This window comes from Amblyraja radiata, chromosome 11, assembly GCF_010909765.2.
Source record: "Amblyraja radiata isolate CabotCenter1 chromosome 11, sAmbRad1.1.pri, whole genome shotgun sequence".
In the NCBI taxonomy this organism is placed as follows: domain Eukaryota; kingdom Metazoa; phylum Chordata; class Chondrichthyes; order Rajiformes; family Rajidae; genus Amblyraja; species Amblyraja radiata.
In genome coordinates, this window is record NC_045966.1 from 49,340,097 (window position 1) to 49,366,809 (window position 26,713).

Below are 26,713 nucleotides of genomic sequence, written 5' to 3' on the forward strand. Positions count from 1 at the left end.
TAAAAATCAAAAAACAGTGATTTACAAATATTAAATGAACACAAAGGATGCTTTTGGAACCAACTGAAACACAGGGGTGTCATGGTGACGCAGTGGTAGAGCTGCTGGCTTACAGCGCCAGAGATCCGGGTTCGATCCTGACAATGGGTGCTGTCTGTTAAGAGTTTATATATTCTCTCCGTGACTGTTGATTCCATCGTTTGCATTTTGTTCCAGTGAACGCACAGATTTCCTTCAAGTGTTCAGACTTACAATATCTCAAAGACATGGAGTAGATTAATTGACCACTGATAGAAGCTGGGTGAGGGGTTGGTGATGTTGGTGAGAGGTTGGCGAATTGATGGGAGAGTGGAGAGAATAAAATGGGATTAGTATAAATGGGCGCATGATGACAGGTGCAGTTTCATGTGATTAAAAGGCCCATTTCCAGGCTGCCTGACATGTTACATGCCAATTTCCATAAAGTGATTGATTTTTGATTAATTGTTTACTAGCAATTAACAAAAACTCAATCCATGCAAATCTCATGCCTAATGAGATCCTTCATCACTTTAATATCTTAATGCTTTTCAAAATAAAACAATGAGTAAGAAAATCACACTGAAAGTAAAAAGATACGGTTACCAGGATACATAGTAATATAGCATCTTAAATACAATACATATTTGGCAATGGCAACAAAGCAATCCTTCTTGAGCTGCAGCTTGCAGCTTTGCTAATGCTGTATGAGTAACAAAGGCTCATTTTTCCTGCGGTTACATTTATTAAAACTAAAACAGCAAACTTTTGAATTGATTCCATAATCTTTACATTAAAATGAACCTTAAGCACGTAACCTTGGCATGACACAAATCAGTGTGCAAACAGAAGTCAAACTCAACTTTAAGCACACATTTTCAGTTAATAATTAGTCATGTTTCATACCTTGTATCAATAGGTCCTAAAAGGGGTTTAAAAGGACTGTGGCTTTTCTTTAATAAAGGTTTTTTACCATCTTGGTCCTCATCATACAGGGGAACCTAAAATAACAGGAAGTAATGGACAAAAAAAAGTAAACCCAGACGTTTATTACAGTCACAATGTCATAAAAATGTAGGCAGAAAACTCGATGCAACTCATTTATCTCCCTTAAAATTAATGGAAAAATTCATGACTGCACATAAATAATCCCAATTCACACCACATTGAGACTTGTCATTGTGACTCTGACAACACAAACTTGACAGGAAAACTTAGCATTCATTACAAAATTTGACTGACTTCATGGGCATTCAATTCTGTTTTAAGCTTTTATCAATACCCTAAATTTGTCAGTTGGTATAATTAAAATTTATTCGGGTATCTGCAGGTCCAAGAAAACTGGCTCAATTTTAATTATGTTTCCCACCAATGTGGTTGAGAACAAACTTAATAATCAGTGTTAAAGTTCAAATGATTAAAAAGGTAAACAACGGAGTAGATTTTTTTGCCATTTAAAATAACTAGCTGAGTTTTAATATTTTATTTAAGATACAATTTCACATGGTAACAGTCGTACAAAGTATTTCCGTCTGTCCACCATCAATTAAGTTTCTAAACCTGCTTATTTCCGAACAAAATATGACTATATATTCCAGCTATGCGCTGTTCTTCAATCTGCAGTCCCCATCATCTATAAAGCAGCACCTTGCAGCTTTAAAAAAAAAACCTAGTCAGTCATAATTCCTAATATTAAGTTACAACTCAAGGATTAACCAAAACCTTGGAGAAACATGTGGCACAAATTCTACTTGAACCCATGGTGAAATAACTAAATAGTCTCCAGGTTATGAAAGCCTTGAATTATGAATTTTATGAACATTTTCCAATGATTTTTTTAAACATTTTTTGAAACAAGTTGAGCAACAACTGTCCTAAGACATGGAAAGCACTGGCAAGGTTGTTTTTAAACTAAAAATCTTTCTCCTGAAAGTCATTACTGACACAAAGGATCACACGACTACAGAAATTAACTCAAAGGCAGGTTACTCACTTCTTTTTTGTCCTCCCTCTCTTGCCACATAGGCTGCATGTCCTGCTTCAATGTCTCCTGGACAAGCTGTTCTGGTCGTTGAACGTAGTTCTTTGTGCTTAAAGCATCAAAAAGTTTGTCCACAAAACCAACAGTTTCTATCAAATAATTATGAAATTAAATTAATTTAAATGCAGCATTGAGAAATGTATTCACACTCATAATTAAATTACTACATGCAATCTACACCTGAACATGTACTGCATTCTCATTCTTGCTTGCTTTCTCACACGGGACTTGCTTGCTTTCTCACACAAAGATTCTTGTAAACCATGAGTAACATCTCCTTAAAAAAGCACTAAGTATTTCTGCAACTCTGCTGTCAGAAGAAATCAAACCAAAAGGAGAAATTGCAAAAAGGTACAAGTCTTTTGCAAAACAAAATATCCTTGTATCTCATCCACCTGATGGTGAATTAATCGCTCAGTTAGTACCCTATAACAAAAATGAGCCACCAAAATCTCACCCACAAATAGAGACTAATAAAACTATTATCAGAATTGCCATTTTTCCTCTGAAAGGATTTTTTTTGCCGACTTAGAAATTGAAAATAAAGAAACTGGAAGGTTCCTCCATTAATGGAATCAAAATAATGTACAGGGAAGAAAAATAAAAGTTTCAGTAACTACCTAGGCTCCTACCTATGGACACACAATGATGATGGAAAATATTTGACAATGCCAATAGTTTACTTCATATAAGTTAGGTGTCATAACCTGAACCCCGAGCAGTAGAATCCCCACCAAACTATAACTGCTTCGACCATATTTTTCCTATCATTGGCTCCTTGCAACACATGGACAAGAGTAGCAGGCAGATAAAATGAGTCAGGACTCGACCTCTTAAAAATACGTTCAATTACTTGCACCAGCTCTTAACTGACATGTTTATCATCCAAATGTCTAACACTGATACAAAACACTTTGAACTACGGATGAAACAATTTTGAACTGTCTTCCATATTCCATGGAATTACAATAGATTATATAATGTCTTATTAAAGAATACATTAACAGTCAAACTTCCTTCCCAAACGTAGAACAAAAAACAGTACAGCGCTGGAATAGGCCCTTCGCCCCACAATGTCTGTGCCAAACATGCCAACTCAAAGTCTTATCTGCCTGCACATAATCCATATCCATGTGCCTACTCAAAAGGCTCTTAAACGCCACTATCATATCTGCCTCCACCACCACCAGTGGGTTTCAGGCACCCATCACCATGTATAAAAATACCTCCCCTGCACAGCACCTTTAAACTTTACCCATCTCACCATAAATCTATGCTCTTTAGTAGCGGATTTTTCCCACCCTGGGAAAAGGTTCTGACTGTCAATCTATGCCTCTCATAATTTTATATACTTCAACCAAGTCTCTCCTCAACATCTGGTGTTCTAGAGAAAACAATCCAAGTGTGTCCAACTTTTTGGACAGGCAGCATCTCTAGAGGGAAGAAATGGGTGACGTTTCAGGTCGAGACTCTTCTTCAGTGATGTCATGGGAGTGGGCGGAACAGAGCTAGAACGTAGTCCGAGACAGTAAGACTGGTGGCAGAACTGGTAAGGGGGAGGGGATGGAGAGGGAAAGCAAGGACTAACTTCTAATAGCTCTTGCTTTCCCTCTCTCTCTTCATCCCCTCCCCAGTTCTCCCAACAGTCTTACTGTCTCCTACTACATTTTATCTCTGTCCCGTCCACTCCCCTGACATCAGTCTGAAGGGTCTCAACCTGAAACGTCACTCATTCCTTCTCTCCAGAGATGCTGCTCGTCTTGCTGAGTTACTCCAGCATTTTGTCTACCTTCGATTTAAACCAGCATCTGTAGTTCTTTCTCCCTGTAGATAATGTCCTCTAATCTCTATCATTTTAGTAACCGTCCTCTGCATTCTTTCCAAAGCTTCCACGTCCATCCTGTATTGGACTGACCAGAACTGCATGCAAAACTCCAAATGGGCACTAACTAAAGTCTTATAAAGCTGCACCATGACTTCCTGACACTCAATAGCCAAATAATGAAGGCAAGCATTCCTACCATTTGCCTTCTTTATCACTCTATCTACTTGTGTTTTCACTTTCAGGGAGTTATTGACTAGGATGCCAAGATCCCTTTGCACATCAATGCTGTTAAGGATCTTGCTTGCCATTAACTATGTATTTTCCTCTTACATTCAACATCCCAAAGTGCAACAACTCACACTCGTTCAGATTAAACTCCATCTTTGATTTCGCCGGCTGAAATATATCCTGCTACATATTTTAACCTCTCACAGACCGCGATTCCAGCAATCTTGGTTTCATTTGCAAACTGACTAACCAACCCCTCTACACAGGTTCAGATTCTCATGAAGATGTGCACTTATGGCACCGAGGCTTGATGCAAAAAAGTGAACGTCTTACCCCACATTAGTAAAATTTGAAAATATATTTTCATCTCTGTTCCTCAAACCAAAAACCATGCCGGCAATTTTCAACATATTTGCTATTTGTCACACATCTACCACATGCACAAAAATAATGGCTATGATTTATCAGCAGCAAATTTTGTTGCAAATGGAATTTGTTAACTTTTTTAAAATTGTACAAATAAACCAGTATACATCATCCTAACCCAGGTAGTCAGCTCTGCACAACTGTCAATTCTCAACACTGAAAGCGTTTATGTTACATCTTTTAACATAAGTCAACCTACTAATTCTATTCAACAGAGATTATCCTGGTGGGAACCTAAACTGACTCCCAAAATTTGCAGATTTGCCAAGAATCTCTGTGGCAAATTCGGAGAACAAATTCTCAAAAATAAAACAAATATTTCAATAGCGGGTTAATTCTTTGGATGGCTAAATTTATAGTTTAAATCACTCCATACATGAAAAATCTGTCATTCAACAGAAAATAGAGTAATGAAACCCAAGAGTTATTTTTCAGAAACCCTTTTTACAGTCACCTTAGTTTAATATGATATATTCTCATAAATATTGCATAACATGAAATGTTGTAATCTAGACTTAAAATGAGATGAACCTCGAATTGCAATTCCAGAGCAGAAAGGTTGGGGCTCATACTAAGAAATATCCAAAAGGTAGCAGAACAAATTGCTGTTAATAAAACAGATACATTATTCCATATCTTAAACTCAAAGGATAAAGAGTCATGTTAAGCCACAAGGTTAAATTTAGCTACACCAGGATGGATGTAAAGGCCTTGGAGATTGTGTAAATATTTACCAGAAATATAGTAGGATTCAAGTATTGTAATCACGAAAGATTGGTCTTCTTGTAGACGAGACAGTTATGGGAAGATTTAATGAAAGTGTTCAAAGTTATACAAGATTCAGAACCAGTTTGGAGGGTAGGTCAGTAGCTAAGAATGCAAATTTAAATTAAGTGCCAGATGAGATATGCAGAAATTGTATTGTATTGTATTGAATTTATTGTCATTATCTCATATTGGAGACAACAAAATGAATTTTCCTTACAGTCAAGTAACATAAAAATAAAAAATAAATAAAACATATTAAAATTTAAAAAAGCACAAACACAGAAGTCCACGACACAACATAACCACAACACAACACAATGGCACCAAAGTTGAGGAAGGAACCAAAGTCCAGCCAGCCTCCCAGCCGATCTTCCCAGATGTTCACTCGTGGTCGGGGCCTCCTGAGCACCCGCAGTCGCTGCCACGGGCGGCCCGATGCTCAGGCCCTCACGCTCCATGATGGAACCCCGACGCCGAACCCCGACGGAGAACATCCTCAGCGGCCCGGACCTCCAGATCAGCCACTTCCCACCGGAGTCCGCGGCTCCCGAAGTCCACAGGCCGAGCCGGGCGGAGTCGCAGGACTCCGCGATGTTGATCCGCGTTGGGAGCTCCGCGAACCACAGCTCCGCGATGCCAGTGCAGCAGGCCCAGCACTCCGGGGCTCCAAACGGCGATCCCCAGTAAGGCATCGCCCACCCCACGATGTATCCAACGCTGCGCCGCTGCTGATGGAGCTCTGGTCGGTCCCGGCAGGAAAGGCCACGCCAATCCAGTAGGTAGGCCGCTGGGGGGGGAGGGGGCGAGGATGCAACTCGAATAATAGTTGCATCCTCTCCAGGAAGCGACTGAAGGACGGTATCCGTCTTCCCCCACATAAAGACATTAAAAAAAAACACAGAAAACGCTTTTCAACGTAACAAAAAAAAAGATACCAGACTGAAGGTGGAGGCAGCTAGCACCAGCGCCACCGGAAATACAATAGCAGCATAATCACTAATTAGCAGAAAATCACTAATGCAGCAAGTTAAGATTGGGAAATCACCACCTTGAAGCATATTAGCAAAATTTTGAATTGGGGATTTTCATCTGTGCTATATTAAAATAACTGTCAATGCTTCTTTGAAGAACAAGGGGATTGGCACTAATTTGCAAGCTCTTACAAAGAACTGACAAGGTATGATGGGCCAAATGACCTTCTTACTTAGGCCCATGAAACTTACATACTAAATGAAGAGATAGATGGTCGTCAGTTGGATAGGAAAACGGCAAATCCAATCAATTGTTAGATGAGAAGTGATGCACTTGAATGGCTGTCATAAATGTTATGGAAGATGTGAATACATATTCACCAGTTTCTTTACAGGCAGTGGGACAGGCTGATAAGGTGATTAACAATTCCTTAGCAGTCAAAGTAAGAAAGGAAAGGTTACATTATAAATCTATCTAATATAAGATAAACCACAACTGTGTGTACAGTTCTGGTCACCATATTAAAGAAGTAATTACAGTGGTGAAATTGCAGTGGAAATTTACAAGACTGTTGTCCAGACTGGAAAACTATATAGGAAAGAAGGGATAAACTGGGGTGGTTTTCTTCTGAACAGAGTCATAGGGGGGTGGGAGATTGCAACCTTCATGTGGTCTGCCCTGTTTCGACGAATGCAATCAACCTGGTGTGCACAATCAAATAAGATCAAATAGAACAAGTTGTCCTACAACTTTAGGCTGTGCACGGCATACGCAAGAAGAAGAGTTATAGGAAACACCACAGTGATATATTAAATCATGAAAGGGTTAAATCATAAAGTAAACAGACATAATTTTACTTAGCAGAGTTTTCAAAAACTAGGGAGATGGCATTTGAATAATTTTCAATAGGGAAAGGTTTTTCTTCTTTTTTTGCTTTAGAATGTAGTATGAAAAGGTATGGATGTATGGCAATGACAATCAGCAAAGCTACATACCAAGTGCTGAAAAATTTGGTCTTGCCTGCTTAAGAACAGGCTGAATGCCTTTGTTTTCTATTAGCAAATCTTCTAGAAGGATGGCCTGCTTTAGTTTGTGGAAAGTTATCCATGTTCACTTCATACACCGAGAACATTAAATTTCCAGCCAGTCATACATGCAAACTATTACCATTGCTTGCATAAAAATGATTATGCTTAATGTAATGTTCAATACAATAAATGTAGGCCGACTCCTCATTACACAGTAAAGAATTGCCATACAGGCAGACCCCATTATAATGGGTAAGCGGTGGTTGTTTTGAGAAAACAGACTGCATCATGGTTTTCCGTGACACTTAGCCACATTATCTGCACATGCGTCATGAGACGCAAGCTGGAAAAAGCAGTAACATTTATTTCCTTCCCCCATGACCCAAAAATAAATTGAAAGTGAATTTTAATTCCTTATTATCAAATTTCCTTAACATGAACAGCCCTATCTCATGGCAGTTTTACATTCTGCATTTGCCAAAATGTTCAAATATGAATCATATTCAGTTTAGTTTATAGCAGGGTGCAATGAATAACACTAAAATAGTTGGTATCCTGGACAGCGATGATGGTTGGCAACAATTACAGCTGGGCCAATGAATGGCAAATGGAGTATGAGGTGTTATATTATGGAAGGTCAAACCAGGGTAGGACCTTCAGAGTGAGTGCTGGGGCCTTGGGGTGGGGAGGGGGGTGGGGGGTGGGTGTTGTCGTGCAGAAGGATCGAGTACAATTAAAATGGCCCAGAATTTCTTGCCAGGAATGAAGCATTCATGCTTACCACTGACTAATATGAAGTCCAATTACACTTTTTCACAGATACCATGACATATTGCTGCTTAGAACCAGCTGACCATTGACGATAAACTGTGTTGTGGCACAGAATTACATATATCATGAAGAGGAAAGGAACGAGAAAAAACAAACTACAGCAAAAGATGTGGAAATATTTGCTGGTTTAGCGAAGTCCCAGGCTTGCTGAATATTCTAAATATCTGAAACTATTCCAAATACATTTTTTTTAAAACATATATCAGTAACTAAAGCACACAAAGATATGGTTTAAAAAAACATTAACACCTTAAAATGCACCCTTCCTTTTTACATCTACACTGCAATAACTCAAAGCTGTTTCAACAGCATCCCAAATAACCATGATCTCTAGCACGAAGAAAGGACAGCAGTCACACAACATCCTGACTTGAAAAAACTGTCATCATGCTTTTTCATCATTGCCAGGTTAAAATCTTGGAACTCTTGATCTAACAGCACCATGGGAATATACTGGTAGGAGCTACAGCAGCTCACTACTATCTCCTCCAGAGCAATTAGGAACAATATAAAATGCTATACTTGCTATACCACACCGAGAGTTGAAACGTTTTTTAAAAAGTCACTGGAGTCGTGTAAAAAAAAAAGTTAATCCACACAAGCAAGATCCTATAAATTACCATAACTATGTCAAAATATTGTTTTGGTAATGATAGTAGGAAAATAGATATTGACCAGGACATTGGAGGCAAATTTCAAACTCGCCGTTGACAAAAAAAAAAGATTTGTACAGATTCAATTAAGTTACGAAATTGTTAAAACCAGGAAATTTGCATCTGAAGAAAAATAAATACAATTAAATGGCCACAACAGAATTTTAACCTAGTTAGTAATCAGTCTCTGATAATCATAGAAAAGGTATTTGTATTAAAGATGATCGTCATGTATGGCTGTAAGGGGGAAGGGGGGGGTGAAAGAACGGCGGGAAGTCAGCTTCTCTACTGATTCAGTTGATTAATGTAGTTTATTATGAAGAGGTTCAAGCGATCATTTGCTACAAACAGATGCATCCTTTGATGTCAGCTGGCATAAAGCAAATCTGTGATAATTCACATACCACACCAATCTCAAATAAACCCTCGCATCTTCACCCAAGATTTGTTCAGTTAACCTATGTTTGGGCATACCAGCTGGATCAAAAAGATTGGGTAGCTCCAATCAATTCCCTTAAATAAAGTGTATAAGATAGCAAGCAGGAAATAAAATATAAATCTTACCTTTTTGCAGAAATACGTCCAGTTGATCAACGCACAAAGCCTTCAGTTCTTTTTCTGGTTTATCTTTCTTAACTAAAGCCACAACATATTTTGCTAGAGCTGAAGGATCAGCGTCACAACTGTAAAATAAGATAATTTTTTTTTAATATAACTTAACTGACTGATGCAAATTGAAGGTTTCTGCTTTCCAAAAGAGATCAAATCTAGCTTCAGAGTTTTTACTGTACAATTGAAGAGTAAACCACAAAATAAAAAAATTAATGTACTCTTTATACTAGTGTAATCTTTTCAATCTCAACTGAAGAAATAGCTATCAGCATAAGAAAGAGCATGTGTGGGCATTTGGCCACCATTGGAAAATTGATCGTCTACTTCAGTGACATTTTGCTCCATTAAACCAATTTATCTCGACATCTAAATATCAATGAATCTCGATCTTATATATATTCAGTGACTGAACTTACCTTTCCTGCCTTTCCCACATGTGAAGAATTTTGTTTTTGTCTGTCCTGAAAGGTCTGTACCTAATTTAAGATTGATCAGATTCTAGACATCCTACCCAATAAAAACAACTCCACATCTCTCCAGTTAAGCCCCATGACAATTTTATATGATTTCATTGGATCCCTACCAATATTCTAAACTCTGGAGAGTAGAAGCCTCGTTTGTTTAATCTCGTCTCAGGTGACAAACCTATACTCCCAGGAATCATTCTGCTGAACCATCACCGCACTCTCACTGTTCCAAATATATTCCTCATTACATAGGGAAAGCAGATCCTTTTACAATATTGAAGATGCGATTTTATGAGGTCCTATAATATTGGAGCAAGCTGTCTTGCGATAAAGACCAACACATTATTTATCTTCCAAATTATTTTCAACCTGAAATGTTAACTGGTTCACTTTCCAAAGATGCCATATTTCCAGCATTTTATTTTAAATTACCTACATTTAAAGGCCTTTTATTTTCAATTTTGTTCACTTTTAGTGATGTTTAGGGCTCCAGCCCCCAATTAATAATTCAATGACACTTTACTGTCACATGTACCTAGGTACTGTGAAATTCTGCGTTTTTGCATATAATACGCAAAATACACAAAGACTCGCTACATTTCTGGCATCAACAGTTACAAAAGGAATTAATAATTCTGTATAAAATACTGACAAGATAGTGCACAAAAGCCAAGGCAACCAGCTCCAAGCAATTTTTATTCCCCACTATGGTGTGAAGCATGTGGATTAGATTTGAGGCCTCTTCAGTGTATGGGTTAAATAATAAACTTAATTGATAAAGCATGCATATTTATAATGTCTTCAATCTTAGACCCCCATGTCTATCTTCCACCAGCAGGCCTGGCTTGCCGTGGAGCCGGGAAACCTGTTCCCAAGAGGCAGGCCACGGAGCCCAGCACGGCTCGCCCCAGAGTCCTGAGAGGAGGCGAATGTTTCAGGATGTTGGTGGATGCATGGAACAAAAGGTCAGTCGGCAGACCAACTGCGGGAAACAGTGCAGGGCACCCTGAAGGTGGAGTGGGCTGCTGAAGGCCCTGAAGCAGCCTGGGACTCCACTGGATCAAAGAAGCCCAGTATGTGGCGACTAAGTACGCCATTACGTGGCAACTATTTGCATACCTGCAGCAGCACAAAGCGGTGGAGAATTCCAATGGCTACACTTGGCCAGCCGAACCTACAACGCCACCAGGAGAATGGGCCTTTAAGGCAAGGTTTAGAACAATGCATTCATAACAACGGACTTGAAAATGGTGGCAAACCTGGCATTCTTGTATACTGTCGCAGTGTACCATTCCTATACACTTGTACTGAATCTAACAACTGCTTATGTATTGCAATATTTTTACTAAAATGTATTTTAAAAATAATTTCACGCTACCTCAGTGCACGTGACAATAAAGTACCATTGAACCTTTGGATCAGTGCACATAAAAAGGTAGCAACAAGCTACAATGTTTTTCCCTTGTATTTGGGTATGAATGACAGATCCAAAATGAAAGAGAATCCAAAATACAAGATATATATTGGCCAATTAGTGCATTGCAATCTCCTTCAAACAGCATTATGACAACAGGTAGTTTTAGTAACATTATTATGAAAAGGATAACACAAACAACATGGTTGCATGAGCAGACCAGAAATTACCACAACAGAAAGCATCAAACCAAGAGTCTAATTAATTTTGCTGTGTCACCTGGATGAATGCCACTCCAAAACCACCCAGAAATCCATGCAAACATCCTAGACAAAGCAACAGCCATCTACCTCAGTGAATTCCATCTAGTATCCCAGAAAGAAAACTGGCAACAACTAACCAAGGCTTGTTTGGGGTCAACCCCAAACATGCAGCATCTATCACTTCAAGAAGTCTAAAATTAAATTTCAAACCAAGTCACACATCATCCTAAAAAGCGAATTCCATAAACTGATAAAACTTGTTACATTTAAAAATTCATGTTTTTGAATGTTAACTGTCATTTTTTGTAAATAAAAAGGATTATTTTTTTTAAAGTTGTTAAAATATTCAAACCGGTTCTCAAAGTATAATTAATATGGTAAAACAACCAAATGCTTTGGCAAAGTGTAACATTTAGTAAATGCTTTCTTCCTGTACATGGCAAATTCCTTGACATGCTCACTACACAGTAATTACCATCTTGTACCTTACACAAATATACAGCATTGCCACCTTGCTAAAATAGATATAATTCACGTGGAAGTGTTGACAGCAATAGAAACACATTAGAAGACTAGAGAGAGAAAAATGGGATATATTGTCTGACCCAGGCCCATATTTTCTTCCCTTAGAACAATGGCCATGTAAATCACTATGTCGTAAAAGAAAGATTCAGAAAATCAGCAGGTTAAAAAACAGACTGAAAAGTACAGAGCTTCACAATCAAAAATACAATTGTGTTAATGCACTGAGGCCAGTGGATATCAAAACTTCAATGGATTCTGGACGTTGTTGTACGTGGCTTTATATTACATGTTGTTATCATTGAATTGACCTCACATCAAACTCACTTTAGTGCCGATAATATTGAATTCAAAATATCCTGACCAAATAATGGATATTGAATTTAAAGCGGATAGATGACAAACTGAAGCTGCAACTAGAATGTTGTATCTTGTGCAAAAAAAGCTTTCTATATAATTCAGACATCAGTTTTTTTTTAGAAGTGCAGTTCGCCTTGCTGCACTTGTCTGGCCTTTTCTGCTTTTATTTGCAATTCATCAGGCGTTTTTTGACAAACAAAGGTGGTAAAAGTAACAGTCCATTAATCCAAAGCAATTAGCAGTAAAGCAATACTGATTCTTCAACTTACCCAACGCATTCAAAAATGAATTTTAAGACCAATATCTTCCATCATCACTGTGGCATGATGTTGGTGGTTATTGGTATTAAAATTGGCCGTAACATTTCTCCTATTAAAGTTCACTTAATAAACTAAGTACACTTAACCTATTCTTTGGGATAGGAGACGCTCCCAGTTCATTTTGATGGTAATTTCATGAAGCGGTCTAGGAATCAAAGACCATACCACAGATTGACAAGGAGGAACCCAATAAACCAGGTGGGTGGGTAGACTGAGATGGTACACACTTTGTCATTTGAGCTGGGCTTCTTTTTCCCCCCCAACATACAAACATGAGATTTACTCCACCATTCGAATGCTCCTTCTCTTTGAACAGCCAGTGGCCAGGGATTCTGAGGTCAGCAGACATCTTGCAATTTCCCAAGAAATAAAATTGAAAACTTTCTTGAGTCCTTTCCTGTGCCCACCTAGCAAACTCTTCCCATGAGCATGTTAACAACACAGCCTGTTAAACAGAGCCCAAAACAATCTCAATGCCAAGGACGTTAAAGTGAGAATTAATGCTAATTTGATTTATCTTTTAGATTTAGACATTTTTGGCATGCATTCTTTCCATGCCTTGACACTGCAAGTAGTCAATATTCTACAACCACATGGAAAGGCAGAGATCAGCACTTCCTGATGGACCTGGTGCAAAGCCCATCGTCTGAGGTGTGGACTTGTGAACACCCATTCCTGGGTCCATTAGAACTGAACAAGATGGTAAATTTTAATCAACGACATCTACTTTTTTTTAAGTGTAGGTTTCCGGGATACAGAAGGCAGTACACATTTTCCAGGGTCTCATGAACCATTGGAAGACAGTCAGCATCACAGTGTAGACAAGATCAAGTTACGCTGTGTCATTACTCCAACACTTTTTCCTCTGCATTGTTGCAGTTAGTTTCCCTGAGAGTGGCGGTAATCTATAAAATCTACAGGCAACTCACCATAGTACCTATATTCAAACTAAAGTCATCCCATCCCCACTGGTTAAACTACTGTGTCTAGGTAATATCTGCATATGTTTGGAGACAAGAGTTCAATGTCATCACTAACAGGCTCAAAAAAACAAATGAGTGTTGGTCTTACACTCGACATCAGCAAGAAAAAGGCCCTCGAACAACCCGTCTTAACAATGCTACACTCTTTTATCATTAAAGACCAAATAAAATAATGATTTATCCAACTTCAATAGCAAACCTAGGCACCTTTAACATGTTGCACATTTTATTATTTCTTTATATTATTCCTTTATATGTGATGTAACACAAAAATCCAGTTGTCATCTCAAACTCCCCAGGTATCAACAATAAGATCTTTTAAAAGAGAAACAAATGGAAATATTCATCAGACAAAATAGCATACGTGATAATGTTTTAGGTCAATGATATGTCATCACCTCCCATGAAAGGTCATCAAACTGAAACATTAACTCTGCTTTACGCTCCAGAGGTTTCTGGACTATGATTTCCCCGCAATTGAGACATTTATTTCAGAGTTCTACCATCAACAGTTATTTTGCATTTCAGCGTATATTATGTCACTATTTGGTCAAAGTTTGCTTCCACATTCAATACAAAAAAATTCCAAATACAGAAGCTGACAGCTGATGTTCTATGTCATTATAAAAACACAATATTCTTATAAATTAAAAAATTCCAATTATATCCACTAATCTCCTAAGTGGGACAGGGGCTTAAGATGACCAACTTCCAAACGACACTGCTGCCAGATTGGGTCCTACAGGAGAAAGTGAGTAAATCAATATATGGGGAAAACTTTACCTTCTCCTCTGCAATTTACTTGCTAAAAATGTCGATATTAGCCAAGTCTTTTTTTTTTGATGCATCAGCATCACAAGCATATACTTTCAGATAAACACACAGAAATTATACAACATTTCTTCCCATTTTCTTCCCAGCTGTTATCAGAGAACTGAACTATCCTACCACAACTCGAGAGCAGTCCTGAACTACTATCCACCACATTTGGAGACCCTCAGACTATCTTGGATCGGACTTTACTGGCTATATCTTGCACTAAACATTATTCCCTTATGATGTATCTGTACACTGTAAATGGCTAGATTGTAATCATGTATTGCCTTTTCCACTGACTGGTTAGCATGCAACAAAAGCTTTTCATTCTACCGAGGTAAACATAACAATAAACTAATCTAAAAGCGAAAAGAAAAAGGAATGTATACAAAACAAAAACATTAGTGCAAAATATAACTGGAAAACAAGTCCATGGTAGTGCAAGTGGTGCTCCCTACCCAGAGGGTGCCGACCGGAAACGTCAACTATCTATGGTCTCCAGGGATGCTGCCTGGCCCAGTGAGTTAATCCAGAACTTTGTGATGTTTTTCGCAAACCAGCATCTGCAGTTCCTTGTTTCTACAGGCGATTCCTACTGTTCTGATGCAGAGGTATGATTACGGTTGTGTATTAATACAAGAAATTTAACTTAACATACAATAGAAGTACTGGTGGAGATAAAATCCAGAATTCACACGGAGAGCATCTCTATTGTGTTGAGCTTTGTACAACACATCCCTTGTGCCAACAGAGACAAACTCAGAGGCAGCAGTTCAAAATTCATCACCGATGAGGGCTGTGTGTGCCATTGTAATTTGCAACATCATGGCCTGGCACATCCCTCAATCTAACATTCAAACCAGGGGATCAGCGTACAAAAATCTGCAGACTGCAGCCAGGGGAATGTACATTGGTTTAATGAAGAGTTTTAATGACCAAAAGCATGACGAGGCAGCACCATGCATACCTAAAATTGAAGCAATAATCTGGTGCAGCAATGTCATGAGGTTGAATGAGAATTAAGGTGCAAAATAAAAATTTACATTAAGACTAAAATAATCCCACTACCAAAAATAAAAATCAGATTTTCTTCTTCTTCAGCAATCCCTCAGGATTGAGGTTGACTTACTCTCTGGCTTTATGGGTTCTGGGCTTTCTATTGAGGCCAATGGTGAATTGCACACCCACGAGACAGAAAGTGGTTGATAGGGCAGGCAATTAGGTAGATTCTGAGGCATTGTGTTTCTTCCAGTGCTTGTGCAGTGCTTATGCAGGGATTCTGCGCATCTAACACATGGACTTGAAATGCTCAATACCATCCAAAATGCTACTTCTCATTTGTCGGTTGTAGGTAGAGACTCCCGAGTCAGTGAAGTTGTTGCACTTCAAGTATGGTTACAACACTGACATCTCCCTTAACACATGGAAAAGTGACTAGGTATGTTCAGTTCAGAAAAAGGCAACAGATCCAAAACTGCTGGAAGATGTCATTAGTGCTCTCAAATAGTCCTTCACGCATCAATAACTTGCAGAAATTGGCCCAGTTTGTTGGGACCACTGACTCCAGACCAGTCCAAATATGGACTAAATAGCCAAATTCAAATGTAATTAATTATTGCTTTAACATCAAGGCAGCATTTGACCAAGTCTGGCATCAAGAAGTCTGATAAAACACAATCAATGGGAAAACATTCCAATGTTTAGAGTGCACTCAGCATAAAGGAAGATGGTTGTAGCTGTTGGCGATTATTCATCTCAGGCTCATAACATCATTGCAGGAATTCCTTGATAGTATCCAATTCCCAACCACCTTCATCTGCTTCAATAATCTTCCAAATATCAGGAAGTACAGAGGAAAGATATTTATTGATGACTGCACAACTTTCAATTCCACTTGTAGCTTCACAGCAACTGAAGCAATCCAGGTCTATCTGCGGCATGTCCCAGATAGTATTCAAGTGTGAACTGGTAAGTGGTAAGCAATACCTGCGACATCAAAATGTCAGGCAACGATCAGATGCATGAAAGACAGACCACATATCTTTGACATTTAATGGCATTAGTATTGTTGACTCCCCAAATATTCTGGGATCACCACTGATGAGAAATCCATAAATACTATGGCCACAATGCAGAGGCTGGGTAAACTACAATGAATGTCTGACTTCCTGACATCACAAAGCTTTTTCATCTTTTACAAAGCACAAGTTGGGTGCATTATGGAACATTCTCAGCTTGCTGGTAGAGTGTTGCTCCATGGAACAGTAAAAATTCCACATCATTCAGGACAAAGTACTCCATTTAATTAGTACCCATCCACAACTTTAAATATTCAGGTACCATCAAAAGAAATGCAGCACAGAATTAGAAGGAACACAAAAGCAATGAGACACTGCCCTCTGCAGGTTCCAAACAGTCCTTCTTCACTGCCACAGTATCCAAGGCCTGGAACTCTCTGTAGAATTGAGGAATACCTTCAAAGTAAGAACTGCTAAAGTTTAAGGTGGTAACTTGCCACCACCTTTTCAAGGACCGTTGGAAAGAGCAATAAGTGCTAGTCTTGGCAGATACCCAGATACCCCCCCCCCCCCAAAAAAAACAAAAACAAACTGAAGACTGGCATAGGCACCATTAAATGATAGTTTGGAATTTTTAATGAAAAAACTTTTAAGTTAATGAACTTAAATTTCCCTAATGCTGTGGTAGAAAATATTATCTTTTAAATCAACTGAGCATCACTCAAAGCTTATAATCCCTACATCACTGGGATAGAGAACCTCAGCTGCCTGATATGCGACCTCTTGAGCAACTGTGTACATCTCAACACAAGCCAGAATTAGAAACCAATTCATTTGTGAAATTGGAGAATGAGAGAGCTGAGCAACACAGAAGAAGTCCAAACGGAAGCATATCCACATGTAACACAATTTCAAAAGTGAAAATTAAATAAGTAGAAATAGGGTCATCCATAATAATAACCTTTTCAAAGATTGGAACTCCTACCTGACCTAATAGTTCTTTCTTTGAAGAATTTCTAGCTCGTCAACAGTCAGAAGCTCGATGAATAAAAGTGCGCAAAGTTTAAAGCAATGGGTCCCATTCCCTTGGGAAAAGTCATCAGGTGTCCATTTATAAGACAAAAAAAAAAAACTGACATTTCCGGGATGCTCACCTATATTATTACTTTATTCTTATGTGAGGAAATTTGAAAAAGCCAAGCTGAAAATAAAGATGAAATCAGACCAATGAAACGAATAAGGATCACTGTGCTGATCAGTATTAGAGTATATCATGACAAATCAATGAAACGTGTTGAACCTCTAAAGATAGAAAACTGTACTGCATAATCTTTCAGACATCTGAACAGTCAATTACAGTCTTCACGATGCACAGATGATCTAAGAGATGACCAAATTTATCTGCACTATGCATGTCAACAAAAATCAAAACATTAAAATCTATCCTTTCCAAAACTTGAAACAGAATTCATCTTACCATGAAATAAGCAACGAGATGGAAAACAGAACGAGTTGCTAAAACTCACTGCACAAATCCTTGATCCAAGAGACCACAAATAATCCAAATTATATTGCCTTCTGAAAATCAAAGAGATTACGGATACTGGAATTCTGAAATAAAAACAGAAAATGCTGGAAATACTCAAAGGAGGAAGCTGAATATTTCCATATTTCCAATTTTTATTTTAAATACCTTTTTATATGCAATCCTGTGAGCACATATGTTTTCTTCAAAAAATTCCTGCATCTCCCAGTTCTGCACCAAAGTAACTTCTCCCTCAACCAATAGCAGAATAATAGAATTTAATAAATGTACTAAAAAATCTTAATTCCACCCAACCATGAAATATCTTGCCATTAAATTGAATCAATAATTAACTATTTTTAATTAAAGCATAACACCAGCCTTCTTGAAATAATTAATTAGCATCTCTCCTACTTAGTCTTATCCAATTTAGTTTGAAAATATTTGGAAGGCCATGCAATGGCCGGTAGGCAATCCAGATATAAACAATAGGGATTGTACTTATTTCTGGATTTTCTATATCTATGATATTATTTAGGGTTGGATTTGCAAGTCTCCATCAATCGCACTGAAGTGGAGATGTTCAAGAGCTTGAAGTTTCTCAGCACAAATATCACCAACAATTTGTCCTGGTCAAACAAAATTGACTCTATAGCGTAGAAAGCATAACAAGAAAGCCTCAACTTTGTCAGAATACTAAGGAAATTCAGCCTGTCTTCAATGACTCTTACCAGTTTTAAAGGTGCACCATTGAAAGTACATTAGCTGGATACATCACAGTTTGGCTTGGCAACTGCTGTGCTCCAGACTGCAAGAAATTGCAAAGTTGTAGATGCAGTCCAGTACATCATGCAAACCAGCCTTCTCCCCCCTCACCAAATCAACTCTATCTGCACCTCATTCTGCCTTGGGGGAACAGCACACAGAATCAAGAATTACTGACTTCCTGATCTCTCATTCTTCTCTCCTCTCCCGTCAGGCAGAAGATACCAAAACTTGAAAGCATCTACCATCACATTTAAGAATAGCTACTTTCCCACTGTTACCAGACTTTTGCTGTTTTTAAAATCTGCACTTTGTAGCCATAACGCTATATTCTGTACTGTTTCCTTTCTCTTTTTGCATTACCGTTGACACTTGTAGATATCCTTCCAATGTCATGACCGATTTTTGTTCATAAATAAGTTGTCTTGTATACTTTCAGGTACATTGCACCAACATACACATTTGCAATGCTCAACCAAACTGTGCAAGATTCCAAGCTTTCATATATTCCATGCACTTTGCTTTTCATTCCTGCATGACATGTCAGTACTTCTGATTTCAAGGCTAAATATACTCTGCATCAAATCTTTTCCTGATATAATTAAGTACCACAGAAAAACATGGATTTGATGAGAACTATTATGTGAGAATTATCAAACTCAATTCAACAACTATATGTATTATGACATTCATAAAACCAAAATACAGAGCAAAGCATCACCAAAGCAGAAGAATTCAGCAGCAAGAATAAAGCAGCACTGGGAAACTTATTTAAAAATCCAAGCAGCAACAGTGTGCCACTTCTGTCACACTTTAAATATGGGGATAAAGACACATTTTAATCCCCATTAACTTGCAAATGTAATAATGATCCAGCCACCAAAATAATTTACAAGCCCTGATGAGCCTAAATCAGAAACAGTAACACCCTTTGACAAATACCACTGTATATTACTCCCATCCATGTCCAGATAATTACATGTCCACAAACAAATTCAACTGATGTTCCATTGTGTTGAGTTGAATGCCTACAAATACAAAGTCAAGCAAGATGTAGAAACCAAGTAATATACAGCAAACTGGATTGATTAGTCTTCGATTTTTTTAAATCTGAATATTAAATGTGCAATGACTAGCCAGTGTGTCCATTCAGCCCGAGTTTGGTCCGGCTCACAGTTTAGTTCAGTTTGCATCAATAAGCCACAGTGTGTTTTAATGTGCAGGTCAAAGTAACAGGTTAAAAATAGTATTCTTCCACAATCCTCAAGCCCATTAGAATAGTGAAGTACGTGTTATTTGTTTCCTATCTTGGCCATTGCACCTTGATCCCCCAAATTGGTATCTAATCAACAAAGCTTCACACAGCTTTAACAGCTGGGTACACCAAGCCATCAGTCTCCACAAGGCTTACTGTCCATCAAAAATTGAATGCTTGCCAATGTTTAATTTTTAAATTAATTTTCCTCAATTTTTAAAATGCCATGACACATTGTTACTATGAAAGTAATCATAGTTAAACATGTGAAACATAAAAGATTAAAACTGACTTAAAACAATTATATACAGACAAATAACAAATGATGATTTAAATATTAGAAATGCTTGAAATGTACCCATCTCCTCCCAGCTATCTCCTCTCAACTGAGATGAACAGTCACTGAAGAATAAGGCAAAATTTCAAACAAAACTGCAGAAATTTGGAAGGCGATTGGAATGACAGTAACAAAAAACTATCCAGATTTTTACGATTTTCTAATACGTGCACGATTAATCCAGTCCTTGCCGTATTGCAATTGCGCACAACTAGCTTTGCCTGTGATCAATCAGAGCAATTTTGGTTCTTCACTTTTTAAATAAGAGCTGAACTTCACTTCCTCACTTAAAAAAAATTTCACTGAGCGAGCAGGATTTTATGCCAATTCACCGTTCCTCCATCGGATAAAAGTTCATTGGTGAATTTATTTTATATATAATCGCATAAAATATATATATGCTTGAGTCAACACATCAATCACACTGCAATAAAAGCTTGCAATTAGCTACCAGTACATCCCCCTCCCAATTTTGCTATTATTTCCAATGTAAAGCTATTTTGAGATTAGAACTTCTATAAAGTATTTATTTCTATTGGAATATCCAGAGCAATGTCAACAGAAGTAATTTTCTAGAATATACACTGTCCAATGTTATTAACTGCACAAAGAGATCAATAGCTTGGAGTTATGGATTTAAGGTGATTACCAAGAGACTAGTGGCAATATGATTTTTTTCTTCATTGAAATTCAGGAAACTACTGTGCTCTGAAGTGCACTACCCAAGAGAACGATGAAAGCAGATTTAAGCAAATTGGATAAATATTTGAATTATGGGGAAAGCTTACAGGGTTATTGGAAAAATTGAGTAGAATTAAATGGATAGCTCAAGGAAGAGGCTATGCCACAATCAACTGAATTTCCACCTTCACGCTGTAATAATCCAAGACTCCGTAAAATAACAATGTAAAATTAAAGTCATACTAACATTCTTTAAACCAGTGAGTGCAGCTCTGGTCACCACATTACAGAAAGGATGTGGCGATTTTAGAGAGGGTGAATAAGAGGTTCATCAGGATGTTGCCTGGACAAGAGGGGATTAGCCATAAAGAGGTTGTACAAACGTGGATTGCTTTCTATCGTGCATCGGATGCCAATTAGGAAAGGGGGAGATGCAACGAGACCTGGGTGTCATGGTACGCCAGTCATTGAAAGTAGGCATGCAGGTGCAGCAGGCAGTGAAGAAAGCGAATGGTATGTTAGTATTCATAGCAAAAGGATTTGAGTATAGGAGCAGGGAGGTTCTACTGCAGTTGTACAGGGTCTTGGTGAGACCACACCTGGAGTATTGCGTACAGTTTTAGTCTCCAAATCTGAGGAAAGACAGATTTCCTTCGTGTAGAAGGGTTTCTTAGCCTATTTGCCTATTTCCTTCGTGAAGAAGGGTTTCGGCCCGAAACGTTGCCTATTTCCTTCGCTCCATAGATGCTGCTGCACCCGCTGAGTTTCTCCAGCATTTTTGTGTACCTGAGGAAAGACATTCTTGCCATAGAGAGAGTACAGAGAAGGTTCACCAGACTAATTCCTGGGATGTCAGGACTTTCATATGAAGAAAGACTGGATAGACTCGGCTTGTACTCGCTAGAATTTAGAAGATTGAGGGGGGGGATCTTATAAAAACGTACAAAATTCTTAAGGGGTTGGACAGGCTAGATGCAGGAAGATTGTTCCCGATGTTGGGGAAGTCCAGAACAAAGGGTCACAGTTTAAGGATAAGGGGGAAATCTTTTAGGACCGAGATGAGAAAAACTTTTTTCACACAGAGAGTGGTGAATCTGTGGAATTCTCTGCCACAGAAGGTAGTTGAAGCCAGTTCATTGGCTATATTTAAGAGGGAGTTTGATGTGGCCCTTGTGGGATCAGGGGGTATGGAGAGAAGGCAGGTACAGGATACCGAGTTGGATGATCAGCCGTGATCATATTGAATGGCGGTGCAGGCTTGAAGAGCCGAATGGCCTACTCCTGCACCTATTTTCTATGTTTCTATGCCTCAAGTGGTCAGGTATAACCAAGTGGTTTGATCAACCCTTCAGAGGCAATAAAGCGTCAATTACTTTGATGCAGTACAGAAATCACATAGATCTTCATGGTTTATACCAAACAAATTGGATTTTACAACAGGTGCCATAGTTTAATTTCTAGATTTGGTATTTTGCATAGAGGTTTAGTTTAACATTTTGGTACACATGGGCAAATGAATAATCCTTGTAACCCCAGAATAGCTTCCTGAAGATAATGGCAACTGGTGGGTCTGTAAATAAATTATTCAACTGCTGTCAGTGTCCAGAATTCAGCAAGATAGCCACATAAACCCCAATATGATTCTCACCTAATTTACTTATACGTTCTATCCAGTGGGGATGATCAAATAGCAACTGGGATTTCTAAGCTATACAAAGACTGAGATCAACCATGACATCTTTACTTCACTGTCAGAAAAAAGTAAGAATCAAATAGCAGCTGATCTGTGTAAGTTAGTACAAGTGCACATTTTAACCATCAGGGAAGCATTTGAAATGCAATAGTGAAGAGTAAAAAAAGTCAAAAATTGCAATCCCCAGTTCAATTTTCCTTTAAAAAGATACCGCAGGAATATTCTGACTAAAAAGGCAAAGGATGAGACAATGTACATAACATTATTTACTTCCTGGCTGTATTTTAAAGCAAGCTGAAATGTTGTGGTAGTTTACCAAAGTTTTGTTTTCTCTGGTGCCAGCGCACAAATGAATTTTATCACAGTGATAGTTAATCTCAGCATCTCAGGATTAGTTAACTAATACAAGATATTGAGAAGATCATTTGATGGTTTAGCAAAGTAGGCCAGTAACTTGTCATAGCATCTAACTCCAATGATGAGGGATAGCATCTAACTCCAATGATGAGGAAAAAGACACCATGAGCATCTTGGAAATGAAACTTGAGTTCAGGATTATATAATCATCCATTATTTTTAAACACATCCAGGACCCCACCAAACCCACTCTGTAGCATTCTCTACTCCGCTCAGTCCGTCTTAACCAAGCAGATCTCCCAGTGGCCCAGCACTTCATCTCCCCCTCCCAATCTGACCTTTCCGTCCTGTCAGAGTGAGGCCCAGCGCAAATTGGAGGAACAGCACCTCATATTTCGCTTGGGTAGTTTACACCCCAGCGGTATGAGCGTTGACTTCTCTAACTTCAGTTAGCCCTTGCTCTCACTCTCCTTCCCCTCCCCCTTCCCAGTCCTCCCACTAGTCCCACTGTCTCCAACCACTTTCTTTCTTTGTCACTTTCTTCAGTCTGAAGAAGGGTCTCAATCCGAAACATCGCCAATTCCTTCTCTCCATAGATGCTGCCTCATCTGCCGAGTTTCTCCAGCATTGTGTCTACCTTCAATTTTACCAACATCTGTAGTTATTTCTTATACAAAAGTTGTAGTTATCAGATAAAAGCTGAAGTTAACATAAAAACAGTTGGAAATTTCCATCTCTAAAGTTAAATTATAATGACCAGATAACTATTTTCAGGTTGCACATTGAAAGTGACAAATACTCAGATAACATCACACACATTTTCATCACCATGAATTCAAACAAATATGGAATGTGTTTAGCATAATATTTATTAGTAGGACTTTTGTTTATATGACGATTTTGGAATACAATAATTAAGTGCATTGCAAATTTAGTCACTCTACGAATGCAGAGAAGCATGGCTACTTAGACACAACAAAGTCCGACCTTTTGTGACAAGATAATTCATTAATTGATTATTTAATGACATTGGCTGCAAAGATGCATGTAGTTGTTGAGGTGCACACATCACACCGCTACAAAACCAGAGCATTAACAATGGGCTTTGCAGATCTACAGTGTAATAACACAAAGCTATCAATTTGAGAATGTCATTGATTACTTATATAGTCACGTCGGTTCTCCAAATTCTCTAATTCATCGTGTGTTTATTGTAACACATGAAACGTACTGCACATGAAATAAGTAGAAACTTTTGAAAGTAATGCGAAAATCAATCAGAATCTCCAAATAAAGTCAGTTTAATTTCTTTACCCGTAAACAGAGAGTGAATTGACTTCTGGACTAATTTAGAAGGCAAGTATTAACGTCAAGTTGAAAGTTGCAAACGTTTTGATTCATATAGAATATCCGTTTCCAAGGAGTTAATACTTCACAAGAAAAAGTCTTTCAAGAGAGCGAAATAGCTGATTATAATCCCATCTAGTTGTAATCGAGATAATAGAACGGTATAAGCGTGTGGCCTTGCAAGCCTGCCTCATGTGGCAGTCGCAAGGCCTAAAAAGTAAGTACCCACGCGTTCCCAAACACCGCCACCCCAAAAATAAAAACAGCACACCCCAGTATATTTGAATGAGGTGCGTGGAATAATACTCACATAGGGTCCAGCGCCCTTGACAACCAAGATCTGAAAGCGTCCAGATTCTCTATGATCATCTTCCCAAGGTCTCTTACTCAGTGCCAGCTGCACCATGAGAATGATCCGCCTCAGTGAGAGTCCGCCAGCGACATGACAACAAACGGGGAGCAGGCCGCAGCGCACCGCGCACACAAACCTCGCTAGCTCGCTCGCACCCGCCCGCCCGCCCACCCCAAGCTGACGGACAGGGCCGCCCACTAATCACCCGCCCGCTCTCCCACCGCCCGGCCAATGGGACGGAGAGGGAGGCGGGACAAGCAGCAGGCAGCAAGTTAGATTGACGGTCGTCAACGGCCTGTGAGGACGAGCAGTCGATCAGTCCAAAGTTAGATTTTTTTTCCCTCTTCTTCTCCTCGCTGTAAAAAAAATGTCGCGTCTCTAGAGGAGGAATATATATATATAATTTTTAAATGATACAAAACAAAAGCGCCGCGGGTTTACTGACACAACGTCGAGGTGGACTAGGCCGCGCTGTTTGACGTCGCTCGCGCGGGCACGTACTGTTTGATAGGCAGCTCCCTGGTCCAATCACAGCGTTCGGTCCGGCGTGTTCCGCTTCCTCATTGGACAGGTGGCCGGAGGGGGCGGGACGTTCGCGTCTGACTGGGATCCTCGAGGCTGCCCGCGGTCAGGGGAGAACTGCGGGGGAGAAAATCATCAAAACCGGCCGTCAGCTTTATTTCTGAGGTGATTGCATCGGGAATATTTAATCAAACATGGGCAAATTCCAGTGCAACGCCACAGGTCGCGTCACAGAAATAGGCCGATGTGATTTGACGGGCATCACGCCGGCCCCGCCCACTGCTCAGTGATATCTCGCGAGATGTCGCCCCGGGCAGGGTCTCCGCGCTGACGCTCAGCAACAACGCGTCCCGGGATCACAGCAGCACAACCAAACCAAAGATCCTATAGCAAGCTCCGCTATAGGATATTTGAGTACAACCCCAGTGCTGCTGCAACCCCGAAGAGCCGCATCGGCACAGGCATAATGCTGCTCTCCAACACTTTTGCAAACCAGCAGCTGACACAAGCTCATGGCTGCACCGCGGCGCTGTTGCAAACCCGAGTTTACACCTACTCAATACTGCATTCCAGCGCTGCTGTAAACCAAAGGAGCTGACGCCAGCTCAAGGCTGTACCTCACACCTTCTTCTGAATTTGTAGTCGGCAGGGCAGTACTCTGCATATCGCCAACACCAATTCAGTGCTGTAATCTAGCTGTGTTGCAAACCCGCGTTTACCATCGCCCGCCGGGGGCTTTGACTCGGACATCGGGAGGAGAATGAGGAGTGCAGGGGAGAGATAAGACTTTGCCTTCCATCACAGTGAGGAGGAGATTCACTGTGATGGATGTTTGTATAAATTGTGTTGTGTCTTGGTTCTTTTTCTTGTGTGTATGACTGCAGAAACCAAATTTCGTTTGAACCACAATGAGGTTCAAATGACAACAAATAAATTGTATTGTAATTGTATTGTATTGTACCCAACTCAGTACTGCACTCCAGCGCTGTTACAAACCCGATGAGCTTACACCAGTTCAATGGGGCTTTATTTGTCACATATGCAACTGAACAGTTAAATTCTTTTTGCATATGTTACACATGCTGGCACTACCATTTTTGGCCCCATTATTCAGTCATGTTGGCTCGCATGCTCGATGTACTGGAGCAGTTACCATGAACCGATATCCCTCTCCTCGTCCAGTCATCTCTGTCTCGGGCTCCTAGGAAATCTACAGCCCAGCATGAAGCTGAGAAGGACACTTTCGATGTTATGGTGGTCAATCACATTTCTTCATCTCGTCTGGAGGAAGAGGTGGCACACAAGGCAGAGGAT

The 26,713-nt window shown here is 39.3% G+C and overlaps 1 protein-coding gene across 7 annotated transcripts in view; it reads right to left on the bottom strand.

The window, feature by feature from the left end:
• The window catches only part of rbm27 (RNA binding motif protein 27), a 95,624-nt gene extending 69,960 nt beyond the window's left edge, over positions 1–25,664 (bottom strand). For 4 of the 7 annotated variants that reach the window (XM_033029890.1, XM_033029887.1, XM_033029891.1 and 1 more), the window contains exons 1-4: positions 24,836–25,363; positions 9,355–9,473; positions 2,012–2,148; positions 925–1,019 (exon numbers count right to left, since the gene is read on the bottom strand). In XM_033029890.1, the coding sequence (XP_032885781.1) occupies positions 925–1,019; positions 2,012–2,148; positions 9,355–9,473; positions 24,836–24,894 (410 nt within the window). In that variant the 5' untranslated portion in view covers positions 24,895–25,363. The other 3 variants (XM_033029886.1, XM_033029885.1, XM_033029892.1) reach the window with 2 other exon arrangements.
• Between the last annotated feature and the right edge of the window lie 1,049 nt (positions 25,665–26,713).